We start from the raw sequence: 18,240 nt of genomic DNA, 5'->3' as shown, positions 1-18,240 counted from the left end.
ATTCGAAACTTCATTTTTGCGAAGCTTCATTTGTTCGACCATATCATTTTTCCGAATAATTCTTCATGCAAATATCTATAATTTTCAAATTTTGAAAAACCGTTGATGATATCGAGTAGAAACCTTAACCGCCATAGCTAATTTTGTTGAAGGCCTGTGGTGTTGTGCTTGATTCTTCTTCATTAATTCGTCTTGGAGCGGCCACATTTGAATGTGTTGCATCCATCATGACTTCATCATTTTTCTGTTTTTTTGCCAATCGTTCAGATCTTCGAGGCGTTTGATCATTATTGCAGTCACTCTTCTAAATTATCTTCTTATTTTGAAGAACTAAGCTAAATTTAATCATTTTTATGGTGAAAAAGTAGATAACTTAATTGTAAAATATATTTTTAACGAAAATAAAATACTCAACGGTTTTTCAAAATTAAAAAATTATAGATATTTGCATGAAGAATTATTCGGAAAAATGATATGTTCGGAAAAATGAAGCATTCGCAAAAATGAAGTTTCGATTTGTTGAAATTCGTTATTTTAATAGGCACTGATTTATATTAATATGCAGTTATGCAAACAAACATTGTCCTAAACAAAACTAATCAAAAGAACATTTCGAATTTAAATTTTTGAATTTTGTAATGAATTATGTATTATGAAATGAATTTTAAATAATGAATTAAACTTGAAATACAAGTCAAAAAAAATTTATTCAGTTTTTTTCTTTTTTAATAAATAAATTAACTTAAATACTCAAGGATTGAGTTTTATTATGTACACATACATGGATTTTCTTTTCAGTTAGTTTTTAATTATTGAAATCATAAATATGATATCTTTAAAAATAACATTTCATTTCGTATAATAACATATAAAGAGTATGGAGAAATCTTCTACTTCTTAATTTTATGTAAAAATGCATTTTGGAGTGAGCTATGAGATAAATTTATGTTGAATGAAAGTAATATTCAAACTATTTTGATATCATAAAAAATGCTTCGTTTTATAAAATCATACAAATTTTTAGTAAAATATTTTACTACCTTTAAAAATCAAAACATTACAATTTTCATAAATTTGTGCTCTTAATTATAATTTGTATGGATTAACAAAAAATTGTAAGTTTCTAAATAATTGATACAATAATTAATTTTAATTTTAGGTGTATTCCTTTTTATTGGAAGGTCTTAAAATGTTTTTTAATGTTAAATAACAATTAAAAGTTTAATTAATTTTTTATTAAATCAGACAAAAATTATGCTTAATATGATTACTTTCTTAATGTCCTAATCATCACAATACCAAAGCAGTTATTATTTTTAAATAATTTAAACGTCATGATTGAGAAAGCTTGTTGAATCATATTCATATTTGCGATTTGTAACACCGCATGGAAACAGCCAGCAAATGAATGGTGTTCTATGTCCACAAACTTCTCCCATTAAATACATCTTTGGTCTATTTGGTCGATAACTTCCTTTCATTTGTAACTGCTCGATTGGAGTTTCGTCATATAAAATTGCATGAAATTGATCAACCAGTATTGCAATGACAAATAATCCAAAAAGACCACTTTCGAGTAATAAAATTATACTATGAAGCATTCTCGTTTGAGCTTCTTCATTTGATATTGTGTCAACTTCAGACATCCATGTGATGATTATTAGGATGATTGAGTAGATTGCTAGCACGCCGACATAAACTAAGAATTGTAGAAAATATTTTTGATTTCTTTCTCCTACACAGTTGTTTATCCTAAATAAAAAAATACAAAAAAAAATTATCATAAAGATATACATTGATTTATGCTTCATTTATTATCGGCGTTATGAGAAAAGCATGTTTGCGAGGAAAAATCAATCAAATTGAATGACTTTATGGATATTAAAAATATAAGATATAAAAATGTTTTCTGTTGCTTAGTATGTATAAATCATCAATCGCACAATACTTTAAATTTGGTTAACGACTTGAACCATAAAATTTAAATATTTAGTATCCGTTAAAAACAGAAAGCAAATAACAAATTTCAGTACATACCAAGGACAATGATGATCTAATTTTTTAATGCATCTTTTGCATATCCTACAATGGTGTGCTCTTGGTGGCCTGAAAGTTTCACACCGTGTGCAAACGGTCCATTCATCTTTTTCTAATTCTTTTGGATGCGAATGAAGGTCAGAAAAGTCTAGACGATTTGATGAAAGAGGAACGGTTCCTGGATCAAGAAACACTGCTTTTAAATGAGACATCACAAGAAGGAAAATTATTGTGTTAAATAGGAATACATTGAATGGACCCCATAGTCTGTAATAAATAAAATATTGCATTAGTTTACTGGATATTTCTTATACGGTCGATATTTATATTTGTTTAGTTTTAATATTAGACATTCGTCGTTTTAATATTCGAACTTTATAAATCATTAAAAAAACTTCACTGGATCTTACGAATTTGAAAAAACTGTCATGATTATCCATCGTGTAACTACGTAGTCAGCATAAAACAATGCCAGATATGTAAAAATAAGACATATTATCCCTAAAAAATGAATAATTTCACAAATTTTATTTCATTTCCATAATTTTTATATATTTTACTATTTATTACCACAAACATCCTTCACAAAGACCATTTTTAATTTAATTTCACTATAAGTTCATTCAAAAACTATGCATATTTCTCTCTAGACTATAATTTATTTATGATTTTTCCTAAACAAAATTTTTTTCAACGAAAATTTTTCACAATAACATGAATGAACTGTTTTTCGTAAGTAGGGCGATAACTACTTTCAAGAAAAAGAATTGTGTCTAACTGTCGAGATAAGTTCGATATGAAGAATGCTGCAGATAGGATTGAAGGATGCATACATTCATTTAGATCAGCATTGTTCCATGATCTTTTTAGATATAGATGCTCGTTTACCTATTAGGTTCATATTAGGGAGGTGGTTCTTATTCTTATTTTGTAGCCTTAATCCCTAAACTCCAAATGGAAAGCCATGGATCATAATTAAGTAAGTAATGAGTATTATATTTTTTAGAATAAAATAAAATTACATTTATTTGTAGTATTTTCGATAATTAATATTATTAAACTGTTCATTTTAAATAGAATAATTGTTTATTTTCCTTCCTTCGTCAATTTTTTTTTTGACAAAAATAAAACAGAACATCATGCTAATTAAGCACTTACTTTAAATTTATATGCTGTATTAGATAATTTATGGCTGTTGTTGATATAATGATTGTGGTGCCTGCAATGTCATATTTCCTAGCATATCCGTAATTTGTTGTTGGTTCTGAAGTGGCTGATTTAATGGAATCATGTTTGGATTCATTTGAAAATTTTGCGGCGCAATTCTATTCATTTGCTGATAATAGTTTTGAGCTAAAAAGAGAAATCATACTTTATTGAGAATTGAAATTCACAATTTTTTGAAAAAATTTTTTAGCCCACTACAAAAAATTATTAACTTTCATAAAACATAAATTCACGACTACTACACAAACCTACATGACATTATATTGAGTTAGAACCGCAAAGGTTGGTATCAGTAACTAAAACAGACAATTTTGTAAAAATATTTATGACTATCAAATTCATGAAAATAAATAAATCATTCTTTTTGTTTCACGACAAAAGAAAATAACTGTCATTCCGGATTAAAAAAATAACGGAAGTTCAAAATTTGGAAGAGGAGTTTAAGATTGAACCTCGGGAATTTTAGCACGAACTTGACGAGAAAACTATCAACTTAAAAAAATAAATAATACTAAAAATAAAGAGGCTCGTGAGGAACAGGGGCTCAGATATTACGAATTTCATCATACTGTTAAGTTATCTGACACTAAATGTCTAAAGATCAATTTTAGTCAATCTTATCATCAAGAGAATAAAGAAGTTTAAATGGTAGAACTGACATGAACAATTCAATATATTCATATACAGTTTGAATTCATGTGCACAATGACATAAAAAAATATTGTGTCAATTTGAAATGCTCTAGATTATCAGCATGTAATAAAAATAAGAATATACCTAAATTATGATTTTGAGGGAATGTTGGTGGTAGAGAATGATGATTTTGCATGTCTTGAGAGTTTTGATAAATTGCATTTGGCATTGTTTGAACGCCATTAATAGGATTTTGATATTGCTGGATCATTTGCTCCTGATTTGGTGACATTGACGCAATTTGATTATTAATTTGACTCATTGGACCAGCCATATTTCCTGGGTGTACAAGATGAGAAGGAAAACTTTGATTCATTTGTTCAGGTATTCCCATTTGTCCCATGAGATGTGGATCGACCATATTTCCTGGCATTCGATAAGAACTATTTGCACGATACATTTGATTTTGCATGCTTGAAAACGTATTCATCATTGGAATTTTTTCAGTATCTCTCATCAAACTATGATAAAGATTAATTGTATCAATCAAGTCACTACTTAGTTGAGTAAGCTGAGCATGCCTTCTATCGACACGTTCTAATTCAGAATCAATTAAAGGACCCATTTGATTTACGAAATTTTCCAATCTCATCATTTCATCGGTGTCTTGCGATGGATCTTCCGGATCAGCTTCATGCAAAAGGAACAATAAACGATCAATGGCCTCTTCATTAATCTCAATAGGTCTTTCGATTTTCGGCTCTTCGTTATTATTAGCATTACTAGCAATTTTATTGGATTTTCTAGTAGTCTCTTTTTGCATCAGATCTTCAGGTTCAGCACTTAGATCAGCTGTAACAAAGTTGGCTGGGAAATATCCTTCACCTCTGTGATTACTACCACGCCACCAATTTGGATCAGATTCTTCAATCACCATAATTATTTCTCCAGCTTTAAATGTCAATTCATTGTCTTCAGCTGCTTCAAAATCATAAATTGCACGAACTTTTCGAGGCTCTGGAGCTTTAGTAGCCGATGCTGAAGCACTTGAATTACTTGACATAGTACTCATTGATGGATAAAGTGATGAAGCATTTGCTGTAATATTCGAAGCTGCTTTCGACGGCGTAAATTTCTCTTTAAGCGACAATTCAATGGCTTTTGCAATATCATCTTCCTCTTGCTGACTAGAAACTACATTCGGATCACTTGATTTCTCTAATTCTCTCTTAGCTGGCGTTGAATGATCTACGAAATCATGTCCTTCAGATTTCATCTTACTGTAAAGCGAAGGAATTAAATTCAACTGTGGATCAGCCTTGAAATCTCCTTCAGCCCATTTTTTCAAGCATTGCTTTAATTTCTATAAAAATGTATTAGATTTTATATTTGAATATTAAGTATGTCACAATAATATTAATAATCCTATTCACTTACATTTGCCACAGCTGGTTGACTTTTACTGACTAATTTTTTAAACTCTTGTTCGAATTCTCGCGAAGCAACTTCTAAATGATAATTTTTTCCACAATTATTTATACATGCATCTAATAACTGAAAGTAGAAAGATTTTAATCATTTATTGACATACAATATTGATTTTATTGATATTTACGGTAATAGCTTGCATAACAACGTGAGGATCAGCATGATTAAGGCGTTTAATGATGATTCTCAAACTTTCTTTTGCATTTATCGGATTACTTCCAATTTTATCACATACGTCCATAATAAGAGACCATTTTTCCGTAATATTAGTATCGCTCGTTGCTTTTTCTGAAAGAATGCCAAAAAACATCACAAAATTAATTAATAAATTTAAAATCCAGTAATGAAATGACGACATGAACAAGAAATATTTATTTGTAGCTGATTCATAATTATCATCATATTTTGTCTGCGTAAATACTTTTTTTATTTATCAAACTGTTGACCCGAAATACGCTATCTTTATATAAATTCATGTAAGTACAAAAGAAAGAAATTAAACAAAGAAAATTTCACTTCTTTCTTGACTGGATCTAGTGATATTTAAATTTCCAAATAATTAGCGAACAAATTAATTTTTGTATTTGTGTAATTGTAGATATCGTCCAGAACGTTTTATCATTACCAATCTTTAACCATTTCAAGGTTCAAAATTTATTTAGGATCCTTTTTGATATCGAATATTACTAAGACAAATCATAATTTGTATTCCTAATTCACATTAACTATTATGATTTATCTAATATTTTCATAGTTCATTTCGATAAATTATTGAAAAATTTCTGCAATTTATGTCATAATATTTTTAATTCAATTAAACTCTTTAAACTTACCTATTTCAGCTTCTAGTGGTGATGCCGAGTTACCAAATATCCCCATAGTAGATGTTTTAATAAAAATATGTTTCTAAATACCAAGTTTAATGCTAGAATCTATTAAATTTAAAGATAAAAAGATTTTTAAAAAAAATTTCTGATGAATAATAATGGATTGTGTAAAAATGATGTCAATTAAAAAATTGTATTTTTAAAGCACTCTTTGTTAGTAAGCCGCCTTCTTAAATCATGGACGTGTTTTATGAATGACATAAAAAAACTGAGCAACACTGAGCAAAGATAAGCTTTTGAAATTAGAATTAAATTTTTACTAAATTACCTAATTCAAATAATTTATTAACGGTTTTGAAGCTTTTGAAGTCCAAAAAATTAATAAATCACATGCAATAAAATTTTAGAAATATATCCAATTACATTTACTATTAATCTCTTGAAATCATTGTACAGACTTTTGATTTTCTATGCTATGTTATGCTTTATGTTTTATTTTAATTTTGCTGTAAATCATATCTGTATGAAAAAGCATAGCTAATTTCATTGAAAACATCTTTTCTAAATTTAGTATTTGACCAGTTTATACTGAAGGGATAGGGGGACACCTAAAATTCAGCTAAAAAAGCTTTAACATTAAAATTTGGAAATATAATTATACGAAAGCTTTGACATAAATTACTAATGAGCAGTTTAATCATAATAAAAAATAAAAAAAATTATGTTTGATTCATAATTAGGTACTTATAAATAATTTTGATTTAGTCACTCAAAAAACATCAAACGGAAAAGATTCATTTTTTGAACAAAAGCTCATCTTTTGGAAAAGTCTTTTTTCACACATAAAACTTTTCTTCGTTTATCCGTGGAAAAATACCTAGAAAGTAAGTACACAAGTATGATGAGATACATCTGTATTTTATTTATTTTTAAGTTGTGAGATGTTAAGTTTTTATGTCGTATACAGTCTACAATTCTAAAAGAAGTATTAAAATTTTGTAAAGTACAAGAATTATGCCACAATATGGAATCTGAAAGTTTCGATCTGATTGAAGTAAGGGAAAAGTTGTGAAAAGAATTGGAAAAACTGTCAGATGAAAGAAAAATCATTTGTAGTGATTCATGGATTAAAAAATAAATTAATTAAGTTAAATTTATGAGTTCTAACTGTCCTTAACTCTGTATTTAATACTACACGGTTGTTTTTCAATAAATATTATTGATCTCATTTAAATTGAAAATATTAGTAAAACAAAGATTAATTAAATCAATTCTTTCCAGTCTGTCTAACAGAGAAGAGTATATAGATTAAATTACTTTCTAGAGTTTCATTGCGGTGATAAATCTCGTTAAGAATAGACTAGAATTGAATTGAAATATTTTTTTTGAACTGAAAATTCATAGAAATTGTGATGAAAGCTCTTTGTGTTTTTCAGTCAAATTCCTTTGACATGATAAATGAACGGCAACCCCTTCTCTTGGGAAATGACACCGAACAAACTGTTCCGCCAAGGCCTGATGTCCGTAATTCACCCGAAAATGTCATTGTCGATGGATCAGACGATTTTAAAAGTCCAGACGATGGTAATTAGGCATTGAACCTTAACATGATAACATTGACTCATATAAATTCATTGTATATTATTCAATCATATTCTTATCAGACTATGAGCCATATAAAAATCGTAATTTGGAGCATCCAACGAGTAATTTAGAAACAATGATTTTATTAATTAAAGGAAACATTGGAACTGGAATTTTGGCGTAAGTGATAAACATTTTATTTTTTACTTTTTTTTATTTAGGTAATTGATGTTTTTCAAATCTCGAATTCATCGAGAACTAAACTAAATTTATACCAATGTTCAAATATAAAAACAAATCGCAATGCCAACTGAAGAAAAGAAAATTATGATTATTGTTCTAAACAAGAACATAATCAGTTTTATCTTCACTTGCTTACTCTTTCCATATGTTTCGCACATGTATGAATATTTTTTATCATTCTTCTTATCTCTCATCACAGCATGCCCGATGCCTTCAGAAATTCTGGTTTATATATTGGATTAGTCTCAACATTGTTCTTAGGATTTGTGTGTACACATTGCATGCACATTTTAGTGAAATGTTCCCACGAGCTATGTCGTCGACTACAAGTACCGTCGTTAAATTTTTCTGGTGTATGCTTTGCAAGTTTTGAAACTGGCCCGGAAAGTCTACGAAAATATTCGGGACATGCAAGAAATCTAATCAATATTTTTTTAATTATAACTCAAATTGGATTTTGTTGTGTGTATTTTGTCTTTGTTGCCGTTAATCTTCAAGAAATATTGACACATTATTGGATGAAACTTGACACTCATGTTTTTCTCATTTTACTTTTGATTCCATTAATTTTGGTGAACCTAATTAAGACTTTAAAGTACTTGACTCCACTTTCATTTATTGCGTCGATTTTGACAATTGCTGGCCTAGTCATTTGTTTTTATTATATGCTACAAGATATACCAAAACTCGCAAGTGTTAGACCATATGCAACATGGGCTCAACTTCCACTATATTTTGGAACGGCTATTTATGGTATGCGAATAGTCCTTTTGTTTTAACCATCTTATACACCTATCTTGTTTAATTTCTTTCAGCTTTTGAAGGAATCGGTGTTGTACTTCCACTTGAAAATAATTTGAAATCACCGGAAGACTTTGCAAGCTGTGGTGGAGTGCTCAACAGTGGTATGATAATAGTTGCAATTTTATATACTTCCGTTGGATTTTTCGGTTACTTAAAGTATGGTGATAGTGTGAAAGGATCAATAACTTTGAACCTAGGAAATAATTTATTAGCGCAACTAGTAAGATTAGCAATGGCAGTTGCAATATTTTTGAGTTATACAATACAATTTTATGTTCCTGTTAATATAATTGGACCATGGCTACGATCTCAATTGCACGGAGATCATGTCAGACGATTTGCTGATTATGGATTGAGAATTGCATTAGTATTGCTGACATTCATACTTGCTGCGATGATTCCTAACCTTGGCGCTGTCATATCTTTAGTTGGAGCTGTTTCTTCATCCGCTTTGGCTCTAATTTTCCCGCCAATAATTGAGGTAGGCAGAAAGATTTTTTTTTTTTTTTTAAATTAGAAACTCTAAAAATAAGTTAATCATTGTAGATTATCACGTTCTGGCCAAACAAACTAGGAAAGTATAATTGGATTCTATGGAAAGACATTGTGATAATAATTTTTGGAATAATGGGTTTCATTTTTGGAACCTTTACTAGCGTACTTCAAATATTACATCCAAATCAAGATCATGAGTAAATGATAAACGTCATTTTTTGTGTTATTTATACAATTCATATTTTATCAATTAATGTTTAGTGTTTCAAACTTAAAAAAACGATCTCACAATTAATTTATTAGAAATACTAAATATATAGATGATTTTATTTAGTTAAATGCCAAAAATTTTCTAATTTCATATTAATTTATAATTTTATGACACAAAGTTATTTTAAAGAATAGTTTTATTTGACAATGTACATTCGAATTTGACTTACTTATTTACAATTAAATTACTAAGCTAGCATTTTTTAGTGCACTTTTACCAATAAGTGTAGTTAATTTTAATCAAATCAATTAACTTATGCAATTTAAATTTTCTTACTTATCAACATATTTATTAAATAAATATCAATAACTAATTAATTAGTAATATCCATTGCTTCAAAGAAAACGATCGACAATAATGATATAAAACTATGAACTATATACATTTATAAAATATGAAATATTTATGTATTCCTGTAAATTGTAAGTAATTATTTATCGTTGTGCTCTAAAAAGAATAATAAAAAATTATTCAAGGTACACTAATTTTTTGCGTTTTTTTTTTTTTATACAAATCTAATATATATAAAAAACTTCCAAATCAATTGTAGGTATTTTAATGAGATATCTGCATTAATTTTATAATTCTATTTGTGAAAAGAATTACAAAACAGACAAAACTTTTAGCATTAATAATATTTAAATTTCGAAAAATTTTATGATCTACTAACATTAGGAGAAAGCTGAACAGAAAGCTTTCAATGATTGTAATAACGTCATTGAGGGAATTTTTAAAATTTTGAGCAACAGTTGCTCACGGATGAGTAAGTCTCGCTTGAGTTCTCATGTCATTTTTTTATAAAGGCTTAGTAAGAAGGTATCTGTGTTGAAAATAAAAATTAAGAATCTATATTTAAGAAAATTTAAGTTTTTATAAGTTAAAACAATATTGAAGAATGTGAGGAACAATAATAAAATGTTATATTGATAAGAAAATTAAATTTCGATACGAAAATTTATGAATGAAATAACAATGTGAATTATATACCACAACCAATATTAATTAAAAAATCAAAATACATACACATAAAACCAATGGCGAATGTGTTGGTGTTTTACAAAAATATTATGAGCAATTGAGAATAAATTTATTCAGAGAAAAGTAACATTGGTGGAAAAAAGTGTTTTTTAATAACACAACGAGTATAATTAGTGTGTAATTTTTTCTTCAAAAATAAAAAAAATCACCTAAAAAGCATAATTCTGGATCATTTCTATACAACAGTGAAAAGTCAGCGCATTCCTTTAGATTTGAATGCTAAAGTAAGTTGTTTTTATTTATTTTTATTTTTATTCTTTTTCTTCTCTACTGAATAGAAAAATAACAAAAGAGCAAACATAAAAAATATACATAAGAAGTTCCTTTCATAATATCTCACATTTTTTTTTTATCTTTTTTCACAATTGCAAACATTATGCAAAAAAAAAAAAAAAAAAATGTGTGTGATTATTGATAAGAACATGATTTTTTATAATAGAATAAACAAAAAAATATTTCTATTTATTTAAAAAATATTAGGAAATAAAAAATGGGATGATTGGTGTACATACAGTAGATTCACTAAAAACTCCAACGCATGGAGTTTCAACAAGTTCTCATTCGAATACTCAGCAGCAACAAACGTCAACGAGGAGACAGACATTGAATGCTGTTGAATATTATAATCATAATGTTCTACGGGCACGTATGGAAGCTGGCTTGGCTGGAACAAGAAACTTTGCATCAATGAACGGAGAAAATATGTACAGAAGCAATTCGAGTTTAGAATTGCTGGATGTCGGTAAAGTTGATACTGGATTTTCAAATGCTAGTGGACCATTGAGAAGAGAATATGGTTCACAGAGTTCGATTGACATTATATCCGATAAAAATACATCCAATGCAAAGGGCGAGAATTTTTTTGCAATGTTACAAGAATATAGACCTGCAGTATTAAATTTGAGGAACAATAATAACAACAATAATAATAACAATAAAGATAACAAAAAAGAACAATCAGAAGTGATACACAAAAATCATCTAAGTGCTGTTGATTCCTCTAATTTAGAAGATCAGCTTGATCAAGTAACATCGAGTCCGAAACTACGAATGAAATTAAAATTATGGGGACAAACGAAGGCTTCGAAATCGCAGACAAATATTCCAGTGGTCGATGAAATCAATATAAATATGTGTAGTGAAAATGCAAGTGTTGTTTCGACTATTTCATCTGATATAGAAGAACGAACTAGACGACGAGCTTTTGCTCATTATGATTGCCAATCGATCACTGCCAATTTAGGATACGCTGCTAAAGTAAGGGGTCTTTTGCTTGCAAGAAGAAGAAATACAACGACAGGAGCTTCAGCAGCTGCAATGTATTCAAGATCATCTACTCCTGATCGTGATAATGGTGATGAGGATTTGGATGAAAGATTGTGTAATGATTTGATTGAAATCTGTCCATTCTTCCGAAATGAAATTGGCGGCGAAGAAGAGAGAGAAGTAAGTTTAACTCGAATGAATAAGACATTAAGTAAGAGACATCAGAAGAGAGCTATACATCGACCCTTATTTACTTACGGCACTTCAATATTAGAATGTAATATTGGAGAAACACTATGGAGCAAGCAAGCATGTCCATACCAAAGTAACACGAGCCTAATTGAACAAATTGACAATGGTGCATATTATTATCGTAAATATTTTTTCGGACAAGAGCATCAGAATTTTATTGGAATGGACGAACATTTGGGACCGGTTGCAATTTCAATTAAGAGAGATAAACCTCCATATCAACCAATTTCTCCCGAATTTTCAAATGAACAGTATCTCTATCGAATGATTGTAAGAACAAGTGAATTACTAACACTTCGTGGTTGCATTTTCGAAGAGTCTATACCAAATCCAAGAGGTTCAAACAAATCAGTAAATACCAAAGATGTCATCGATCATATTGCTCCCGAGGTACAAATTTCATGTCTGAGGTTGGCTATTAATACACCTCAGTGTGAACAACAATTGTTAAAATTAGACGAGCAAGGTCTCACGAATAAATATAAGGTTGGAATTCTTTATTGTCGAGCTGGCCAAGCAACCGAAGAGGATATGTATAATAATGAGGACGCAGGACCAGCATTTACAGAGTTTCTAGAGACCATTGGTAAACGAGTTCGTTTAAAAGGCTTTGAGAACTACAAAGGAGGCTTGGATAATAAAACGGATTCAACTGGAACTCATTCTGTATACACAGCTTACCAAAATTGTGAAATTATGTTTCATGTATCAACAATGCTACCATTTACACCGAATAATCGGCAACAACTATTACGAAAGAGGCATATTGGAAATGATATTGTTACTATTGTTTTTCAAGAACCTGGAGCATTGCCATTCACACCCAAAAATATTCGATCTCAATTTCAACATGTTTTTATTATCGTTCGCGTTGTAAATCCTTGTTCTGAAAATACTGCATATCGTGTTGCTGTCTCAAGATCAAGAGAAGTTCCAGTCTTTGGACCGCCAATTAGAAGTAATGCTTGCTACTCAAAGAACAAAAATTTCATTGACTTTTTGCTCGCAAAAGTCATAAATGCTGAGAATGCAGCTCACAGAAGTGAAAAATTTGCAACAATGGCAACCAGAACGCGTCAAGAGTATTTAAAAGACTTATGTAATAACTTCAGTACACAAACATCTGTTGAAACTGGACAGAAATTGAAAATATTCCCGAGTAAAAAGAGAGAACCAACGAAACCACGTTTTAAGGGTGATGCAATTCAAAGGGGAGCATTTTGTTGGCAAGTAGTCCTCCATGATAGCGGATCATCAACTCAAATGGAATGTTTCTTAGGAATATCATCTGAGACTTTTGTTTTAATTGAAGAATCATCGAGACAAACAGTTTTTGCAGCACCTAATCGTTCAGTGTTAGGCTGGTCTACAAATGGTAATGCTCTAAGAGTTTATCATCATCAAGGTGAATGCATAACTATGAATATGAGAGACTATGGTGATAGAGATGAACAATTAGAAGTGATAGAAAGACTAAGGGCTGTATCAAATGGATGTGGTGCATTAGAACTAAGTTTACATCGAAATACAATGGGACAGCTTGGATTTCATGTTCAACCTGACGGAATTGTCACTCAAGTTGAACTTAATGGACCTGCTTGGGCTGCTGGATTAAGGCAAGGATGTCGATTAGTGGAAATATGTAAAATAGCTGTTGCCACATTATCACATGATCAAATGGTTGATTTGTTGAAAACTTCTATTCAAGTTACTGTAACTGTAATTGAATCATTCTCAGATTTTTCTCCCCGTCGTGGCTGTTTTCTCTCAAATTGTAAGTTTAATTCAATAATTTATCAATATGAAAATGATTTACCCCAAAAACAACAAGCATCTGGTGTTCAGCGACGATTCAATGAACGCAGTTTTTCTCCGCCTAAATCAGTAGACAGTTCTGGTTATGGAACGGCAAGTTCAAGTAGATCGTTTTTGGCTAATAACGATAGAAGATATGCTCCCGATATGGGAACATTAACTTCATCTTCAAGTGGACATTCGAGTAATGATGAAAAATGGTATGACGTAGTTGAAAACACTAATTTACAAGTTACCGATTATGACTCAAATGGTCGTTATAAAAAACGCGGAAATGCTTTACCAATGCATCAAAATAATGAAAATACAGTAATACATGAAAATCCGCAATTATATAAGAACAATAATGGTGATTTTTTGGAACATACTCCGAGAAAAACAGCTGCTGAATCAAGCGTATTAAATAGAAGCTATCAGATGGATGATGTTGAAAATAAAAACGCATCAAGTAATAAAGTAAGTGTTAAGCCAATGTACAGTGTTCCAATGAAAGATAGTGAAGATGAATTGGAGAAATTGAGTAAAGAAGAGACTCCACAGTTAAAGCGTTCAGCTACAACGAATGCAATTTATATTGTAAAGAAAGCTCAAACGGCAACTGTAGCTTCAACTTCCTCTTCTTCGTCTAGTAGAAATAACAGCCCAAGACCTGCAGCGGAAACAAGATTAAAAGCTGGAGTGTCAAGGAGTATAAATCCATCTCATAGAGCTAGTATGCATTGTACTAGTACTTTGAAGGAAGATTTGTTGAAATTGATAAACCCAGACTATTTACATGGATCAAGTGATGACAATTTTCATGATGGAGATCTTCCAATTTCATTAAAAAGTGATAAAAAATCATCTAACAGTCATAGCTTGGGAAATTTATCTATGGCAAGCAATCAGCTATCTCCACTTAAAACACCAATGATTCGTGATGACACGGTAGTGGTACGGTCAAAAACAAGATTTAAAGAAGAATCCGAATTTAATCCTGTTGACACTCGAATGAAATTTCAAAAATCAAAATCAGTTTCACCTGAAGAAGAAATTATAATTACTACAGCTCGTCCAGCAACTGTAATTTCACCTGTGAGTGAGATTGTACAAAACACAAATTATTTACATATAAAAGAAGACCAAATATCTACTGCATCGAGAGATCACTTTTACAACCCGAGTGATGAAAATGGACATCCAAAAAATAAAATTTCAACATTATCCGATCTAAAAGAGACTGAATGGAAAAGTTTTGTAAATAATTCTTCCAAAAATGTACAGGTAATTAAATGTTTATTTTTTCTAATGAAATATTCAAAAATATAATATTTGCATATAAACTGCTTAATTTTTTTTGTAGATAAATGGTCATCAAGAGAGCATATATGATGAGCTCAATGCATTGACAAGCAGTGAACCCATCACGGTTAATCAATTTCTATACAATACAGTCTCAAACTCGAATTCTCCAATTTCAATTTCGGGTGCCGCGAGTGTTTGCAGTAATAGTAGTGTAAATAATATAAACAATTCAAATGATCCTGCCGGTGCATTGCCTGAACTACAATGTCAAGTTTCGCAATTATCTGATCGTATTATGCGCGAGACAAGACGTCGCAGAAGCCTCGAAGTTGCCGTCAAAAAACTTACAGAGGAAAATCGAAGATTACAAGACGAAAGTCAACAAGCTGTACAACAACTTAAACGGTTTACTGAATGGTTTTTCCAGACAATTGATAAACAATGACATTCTGAGCTATCTACACAGTTAATGCTATTATTTTTATTATCTAATAGGTTTAAGTTTTCTCTTTTTGAAAAAGTCTATTTATCTCTAAACAGAAACAACAGCAGTAATTACTCAACGAAAAATGAACTTTCACACTTAATTTTTTAAGTATTGTGTCTTTGGTATGCATATATCAACCCTTTACGTTATGTATTTTTAATGAGATTTCAAAAACAGAAAAATATTTTCAATAATTGTCGGTATTGATACATGAGATTCGGTATTCTTACCTCCAGTAAAGCTTACATGCTCATAATTGCAGAAATGTTGTGATGATATAATTTCTTTGTGAATTTTAAAAGACATTAAAATTTATAGAGTATATTTGGATTGTATGTATGAAAAATGTGATAAAAGTTGGCTTTTTTGGGGAGTATAGGTTTATAAAATTTCAAATATTTACTTTACTCTTTGTAAAATGTGTTGATAAATTGACAGGTTTTTACAACTATTTATTTATAGCATGAAAGCTTTCGATTAAAAATGAAAATATTCTTCCTTGATATATTACAAATTGTAATCTTGTTGGAAAGAAAGTTGAAGATGCCAGACATTTTATGTAAAATTTTTAAACAATCTTAAACCATTAAAATATCATCACAATATCGTATTATAATCATCCTATAGAAAATTCAATAACTATTACAGTTAATTAGATTCATAGAAAAAAATCAGATGTTTGCAGATATGAGACGAAGTTCTTTGATCAATATTTTTATGATATCCTTTAGACATTTCTGTTTGTAAATTACAAAACATAAACTCAATGACATGCATACTCAGTATTAGATAGTTATACATTTTTCTGTCACCCATTTTAAAAACTTTCGTCTCTAATAGTCCTAATAGTCCTTATAATTTTAATTCAATAATGTAAATCTTATATTGCACGATTTATGGCAATTGCTTTTAAATCTGAATGAAAAATTTTTTTAATAGAAACTTTTTAGAATTTTTAAAGTCTTCCAAAAACAAAAATACACCAACGAATAGAAAAATTTCTGTCTATACTAAAAATAAATACACATTTTTAATAATTTTATGAATGAATAAGGAGCGAAGAAACAAAATATATAGATACAATTTTGAATGTTTTTGATGAAATTGCCTTCCAAAGTTTGTCGTTAAGCTTTGAATGAATCGTTTTTATCCTAAATAGATGATTAAGTTATATTAAATATTGCCTTCATGTGCTGCACTTATGAATGAAGAATGAAAAATCCTATACATAATCCATTAAGGAAATATGACAAGACAAAATTAGAATACATAGATTTTTAAATGTCTATAAAAATGAACAAATATTTAAACAAGATAAACTGAAATTTTTGATCCCTCAACTCTTGCTTTATTTTTTTTTTTTTCGAGTCGACTTCGAGCTCTGGCTTTTATTTGAATTGCAACTTTATTTTAAAGCAAAGGCTCTCATTTATTCTAATTCATTTACACACACTTACCCTTTAATCAAAAATTCAAACAATTCTCAATTATCTCAAATAATTTCTCTCTATCTCTGTAGTACTAAATAGTAAAAATATGAGACACACATTTTAATAATTTTTAATTAACACATTTTGCTATAATTAAGAGATTTTAATTTTTAAATCATTTATAATTAATGCAATTTTAAATATATTATTATTTTTGATGATAAATATGAAACGATAAAAGACAAAACAAATTAAATTGAGACCATTGAGTAATTTAAATTTCGATTGAATGACAATATACATAAATTAACGTTTTCTCGATAAAATACCAAAACAATTTTAATTAGCTTTTTTTTCTTAATAATTTTAATGATATATTTTGTTCGAATCAAAATGTTCGATTAATTCATAGACATTGATAAATATTATTATATAGTGCCTTGATCTAAGGAAAAAAATTTAAGATGAATAGAACAGAACAATAAAGACATTGGAACTTTTATTCGATATTCTAGTGTGAGTTTTAATTTTGAAAAGACTTTCAGGTTTTAAAAAGAATTGGATGAAAGGATGAGAGAAAAGAAGTTCAATTCTTAATACAATAGTGAATGATTGCTAAGTGGCCAACAGGAAATCGAATTTATAAAAAGACAAGAACAAAATGTTGATTTGTCTTTCTGAAGGACCTAATGCGACGAAAATTTATATTTTAAATAATTAAAAAAAAACCTTTATTTGAATAAAAATTCATTGTGTCATTTTATTATATATATGTCTTTTTGTCTTAATTTGAGACAGGCATGAAAAAATTGAAACATCAGGCTCAAAGAATAATTATTTCATTAAAAATGATAATTACCGCTATATAATTATCAATGATAAATGTAATCGTAATTACTTCTGAAAGTTAAAAAATTAAAGGAAATTTTTCCGTTACGATGATAAGAAATTTTAATTTTTTTTCACTTTATCAGAGTGCGCCCTGAGAAAAATTAAAAAAAAACGGTCAGAAAAAAATCACTTCACGAGCTTTGTACGTTTGCTGATTAGTGTTGTGAA

General features: G+C 29.3%; 4 protein-coding genes and 1 long non-coding RNA gene across 6 annotated transcripts; 3 read left to right on the top strand and 2 right to left on the bottom strand.

Annotated features, from left to right (window-relative positions):
* Positions 1 to 998: 998 nt before the first annotated feature.
* Positions 999 to 2,780, bottom strand: Dnz1 (DNZDHHC/NEW1 zinc finger protein 11). Its single transcript, XM_070645616.1, has 4 exons — positions 2,608 to 2,780; positions 2,448 to 2,538; positions 2,038 to 2,304; positions 999 to 1,752 (listed from the first exon to the last, which is right to left on the bottom strand). The coding sequence occupies exons 1-4, from the start codon at positions 2,630 to 2,632 to the stop codon at positions 1,326 to 1,328; spliced, it is 810 nt and encodes a 269-aa protein (XP_070501717.1). The 5' UTR covers positions 2,633 to 2,780; the 3' UTR covers positions 999 to 1,325.
* Positions 2,781 to 2,872: 92 nt separating this feature from the next.
* Positions 2,873 to 4,046, top strand: LOC139094547 (uncharacterized). The gene is made up of 2 exons (XR_011544783.1): positions 2,873 to 3,546; positions 3,646 to 4,046. It is a non-coding gene; the product is annotated as an uncharacterized lncRNA (long non-coding RNA).
* Stam (signal transducing adaptor molecule) lies at positions 3,101 to 6,391 on the bottom strand. Its single transcript, XM_070645615.1, has 5 exons — positions 6,219 to 6,391; positions 5,513 to 5,673; positions 5,335 to 5,451; positions 4,042 to 5,260; positions 3,101 to 3,390 (listed from the first exon to the last, which is right to left on the bottom strand). The coding sequence occupies exons 1-5, from the start codon at positions 6,262 to 6,264 to the stop codon at positions 3,224 to 3,226; spliced, it is 1,710 nt and encodes a 569-aa protein (XP_070501716.1). The 5' UTR covers positions 6,265 to 6,391; the 3' UTR covers positions 3,101 to 3,223.
* A 584-nt stretch (positions 6,392 to 6,975) lies between these two features.
* On the top strand, positions 6,976 to 9,730 carry LOC139094724 (proton-coupled amino acid transporter 1). Of its 2 annotated transcripts, none has more exons than XM_070645879.1 (6): positions 6,976 to 7,096; positions 7,649 to 7,796; positions 7,877 to 7,976; positions 8,239 to 8,792; positions 8,855 to 9,324; positions 9,390 to 9,730. In XM_070645879.1, the coding sequence occupies exons 2-6, from the start codon at positions 7,664 to 7,666 to the stop codon at positions 9,537 to 9,539; spliced, it is 1,407 nt and encodes a 468-aa protein (XP_070501980.1). In that variant the 5' UTR covers positions 6,976 to 7,096; positions 7,649 to 7,663; the 3' UTR covers positions 9,540 to 9,730. The 2 variants fall into 2 exon arrangements, with proteins under 2 accessions (XP_070501980.1, XP_070501979.1); XM_070645878.1 differs by lacking the exon at positions 6,976 to 7,096 and adding an exon at positions 7,105 to 7,266 and having other exon boundaries at positions 9,390 to 9,729.
* Positions 9,731 to 10,213: 483 nt separating this feature from the next.
* LOC139094560 (signal-induced proliferation-associated 1-like protein 2) lies at positions 10,214 to 17,344 on the top strand. The gene is made up of 3 exons (XM_070645643.1): positions 10,214 to 10,871; positions 11,128 to 15,243; positions 15,323 to 17,344. The coding sequence occupies exons 2-3, from the start codon at positions 11,143 to 11,145 to the stop codon at positions 15,707 to 15,709; spliced, it is 4,488 nt and encodes a 1,495-aa protein (XP_070501744.1). The 5' UTR covers positions 10,214 to 10,871; positions 11,128 to 11,142; the 3' UTR covers positions 15,710 to 17,344.
* Positions 17,345 to 18,240: the final 896 nt, after the last annotated feature.

Source organism: Chironomus tepperi, unplaced genomic scaffold (genome assembly GCF_022539635.2).
Source record: "Chironomus tepperi strain 1889 unplaced genomic scaffold, CSIRO-AGI_Ctep_v1 contig_354, whole genome shotgun sequence".
Taxonomy (NCBI): Eukaryota; Metazoa; Arthropoda; class Insecta; order Diptera; family Chironomidae; genus Chironomus; species Chironomus tepperi.
Note: the sequence above shows the minus strand (reverse complement) of the source record. Positions and strands in the feature narration are given on the sequence as shown.

Coding starts and splice junctions, on each gene's coding strand:
- Dnz1 (XM_070645616.1), bottom strand. CDS start 2,632: ATGGTCTTTGTGAAGGATGTTTGTG. Junction 2,539..2,607: donor CTTTGTGAAGGATGTTTGTG/GTAATAAATAGT, acceptor TTCATTTTTTAG/GGATAATATGTCTTATTTTT. Junction 2,305..2,447: donor ATGACAGTTTTTTCAAATTC/GTAAGATCCAGT, acceptor TATTTATTACAG/ACTATGGGGTCCATTCAATG.
- Stam (XM_070645615.1), bottom strand. CDS start 6,264: ATGGGGATATTTGGTAACTCGGCATCACCACTAGAAGCTGAAATAG. Junction 5,452..5,512: donor TTGTTATGCAAGCTATTACC/GTAAATATCAAT, acceptor TTCTACTTTCAG/TTATTAGATGCATGTATAAA. Junction 3,391..4,041: donor CCCTCAAAATCATAATTTAG/GTATATTCTTAT, acceptor TTCTCTTTTTAG/CTCAAAACTATTATCAGCAA.
- LOC139094560 (XM_070645643.1), top strand. CDS start 11,143: ATGATTGGTGTACATACAGTAGATTCACTAAAAACTCCAACGCATGGA. Junction 15,244..15,322: donor ATTCTTCCAAAAATGTACAG/GTAATTAAATGT, acceptor TTTTTTTTGTAG/ATAAATGGTCATCAAGAGAG.
- LOC139094724 (XM_070645878.1), top strand. CDS start 7,237: ATGGAATCTGAAAGTTTCGATCTGATTGAA. Junction 7,267..7,648: donor AAAGTTTCGATCTGATTGAA/GTAAGGGAAAAG, acceptor TGTGTTTTTCAG/TCAAATTCCTTTGACATGAT. Junction 9,325..9,389: donor TTTTCCCGCCAATAATTGAG/GTAGGCAGAAAG, acceptor TAATCATTGTAG/ATTATCACGTTCTGGCCAAA.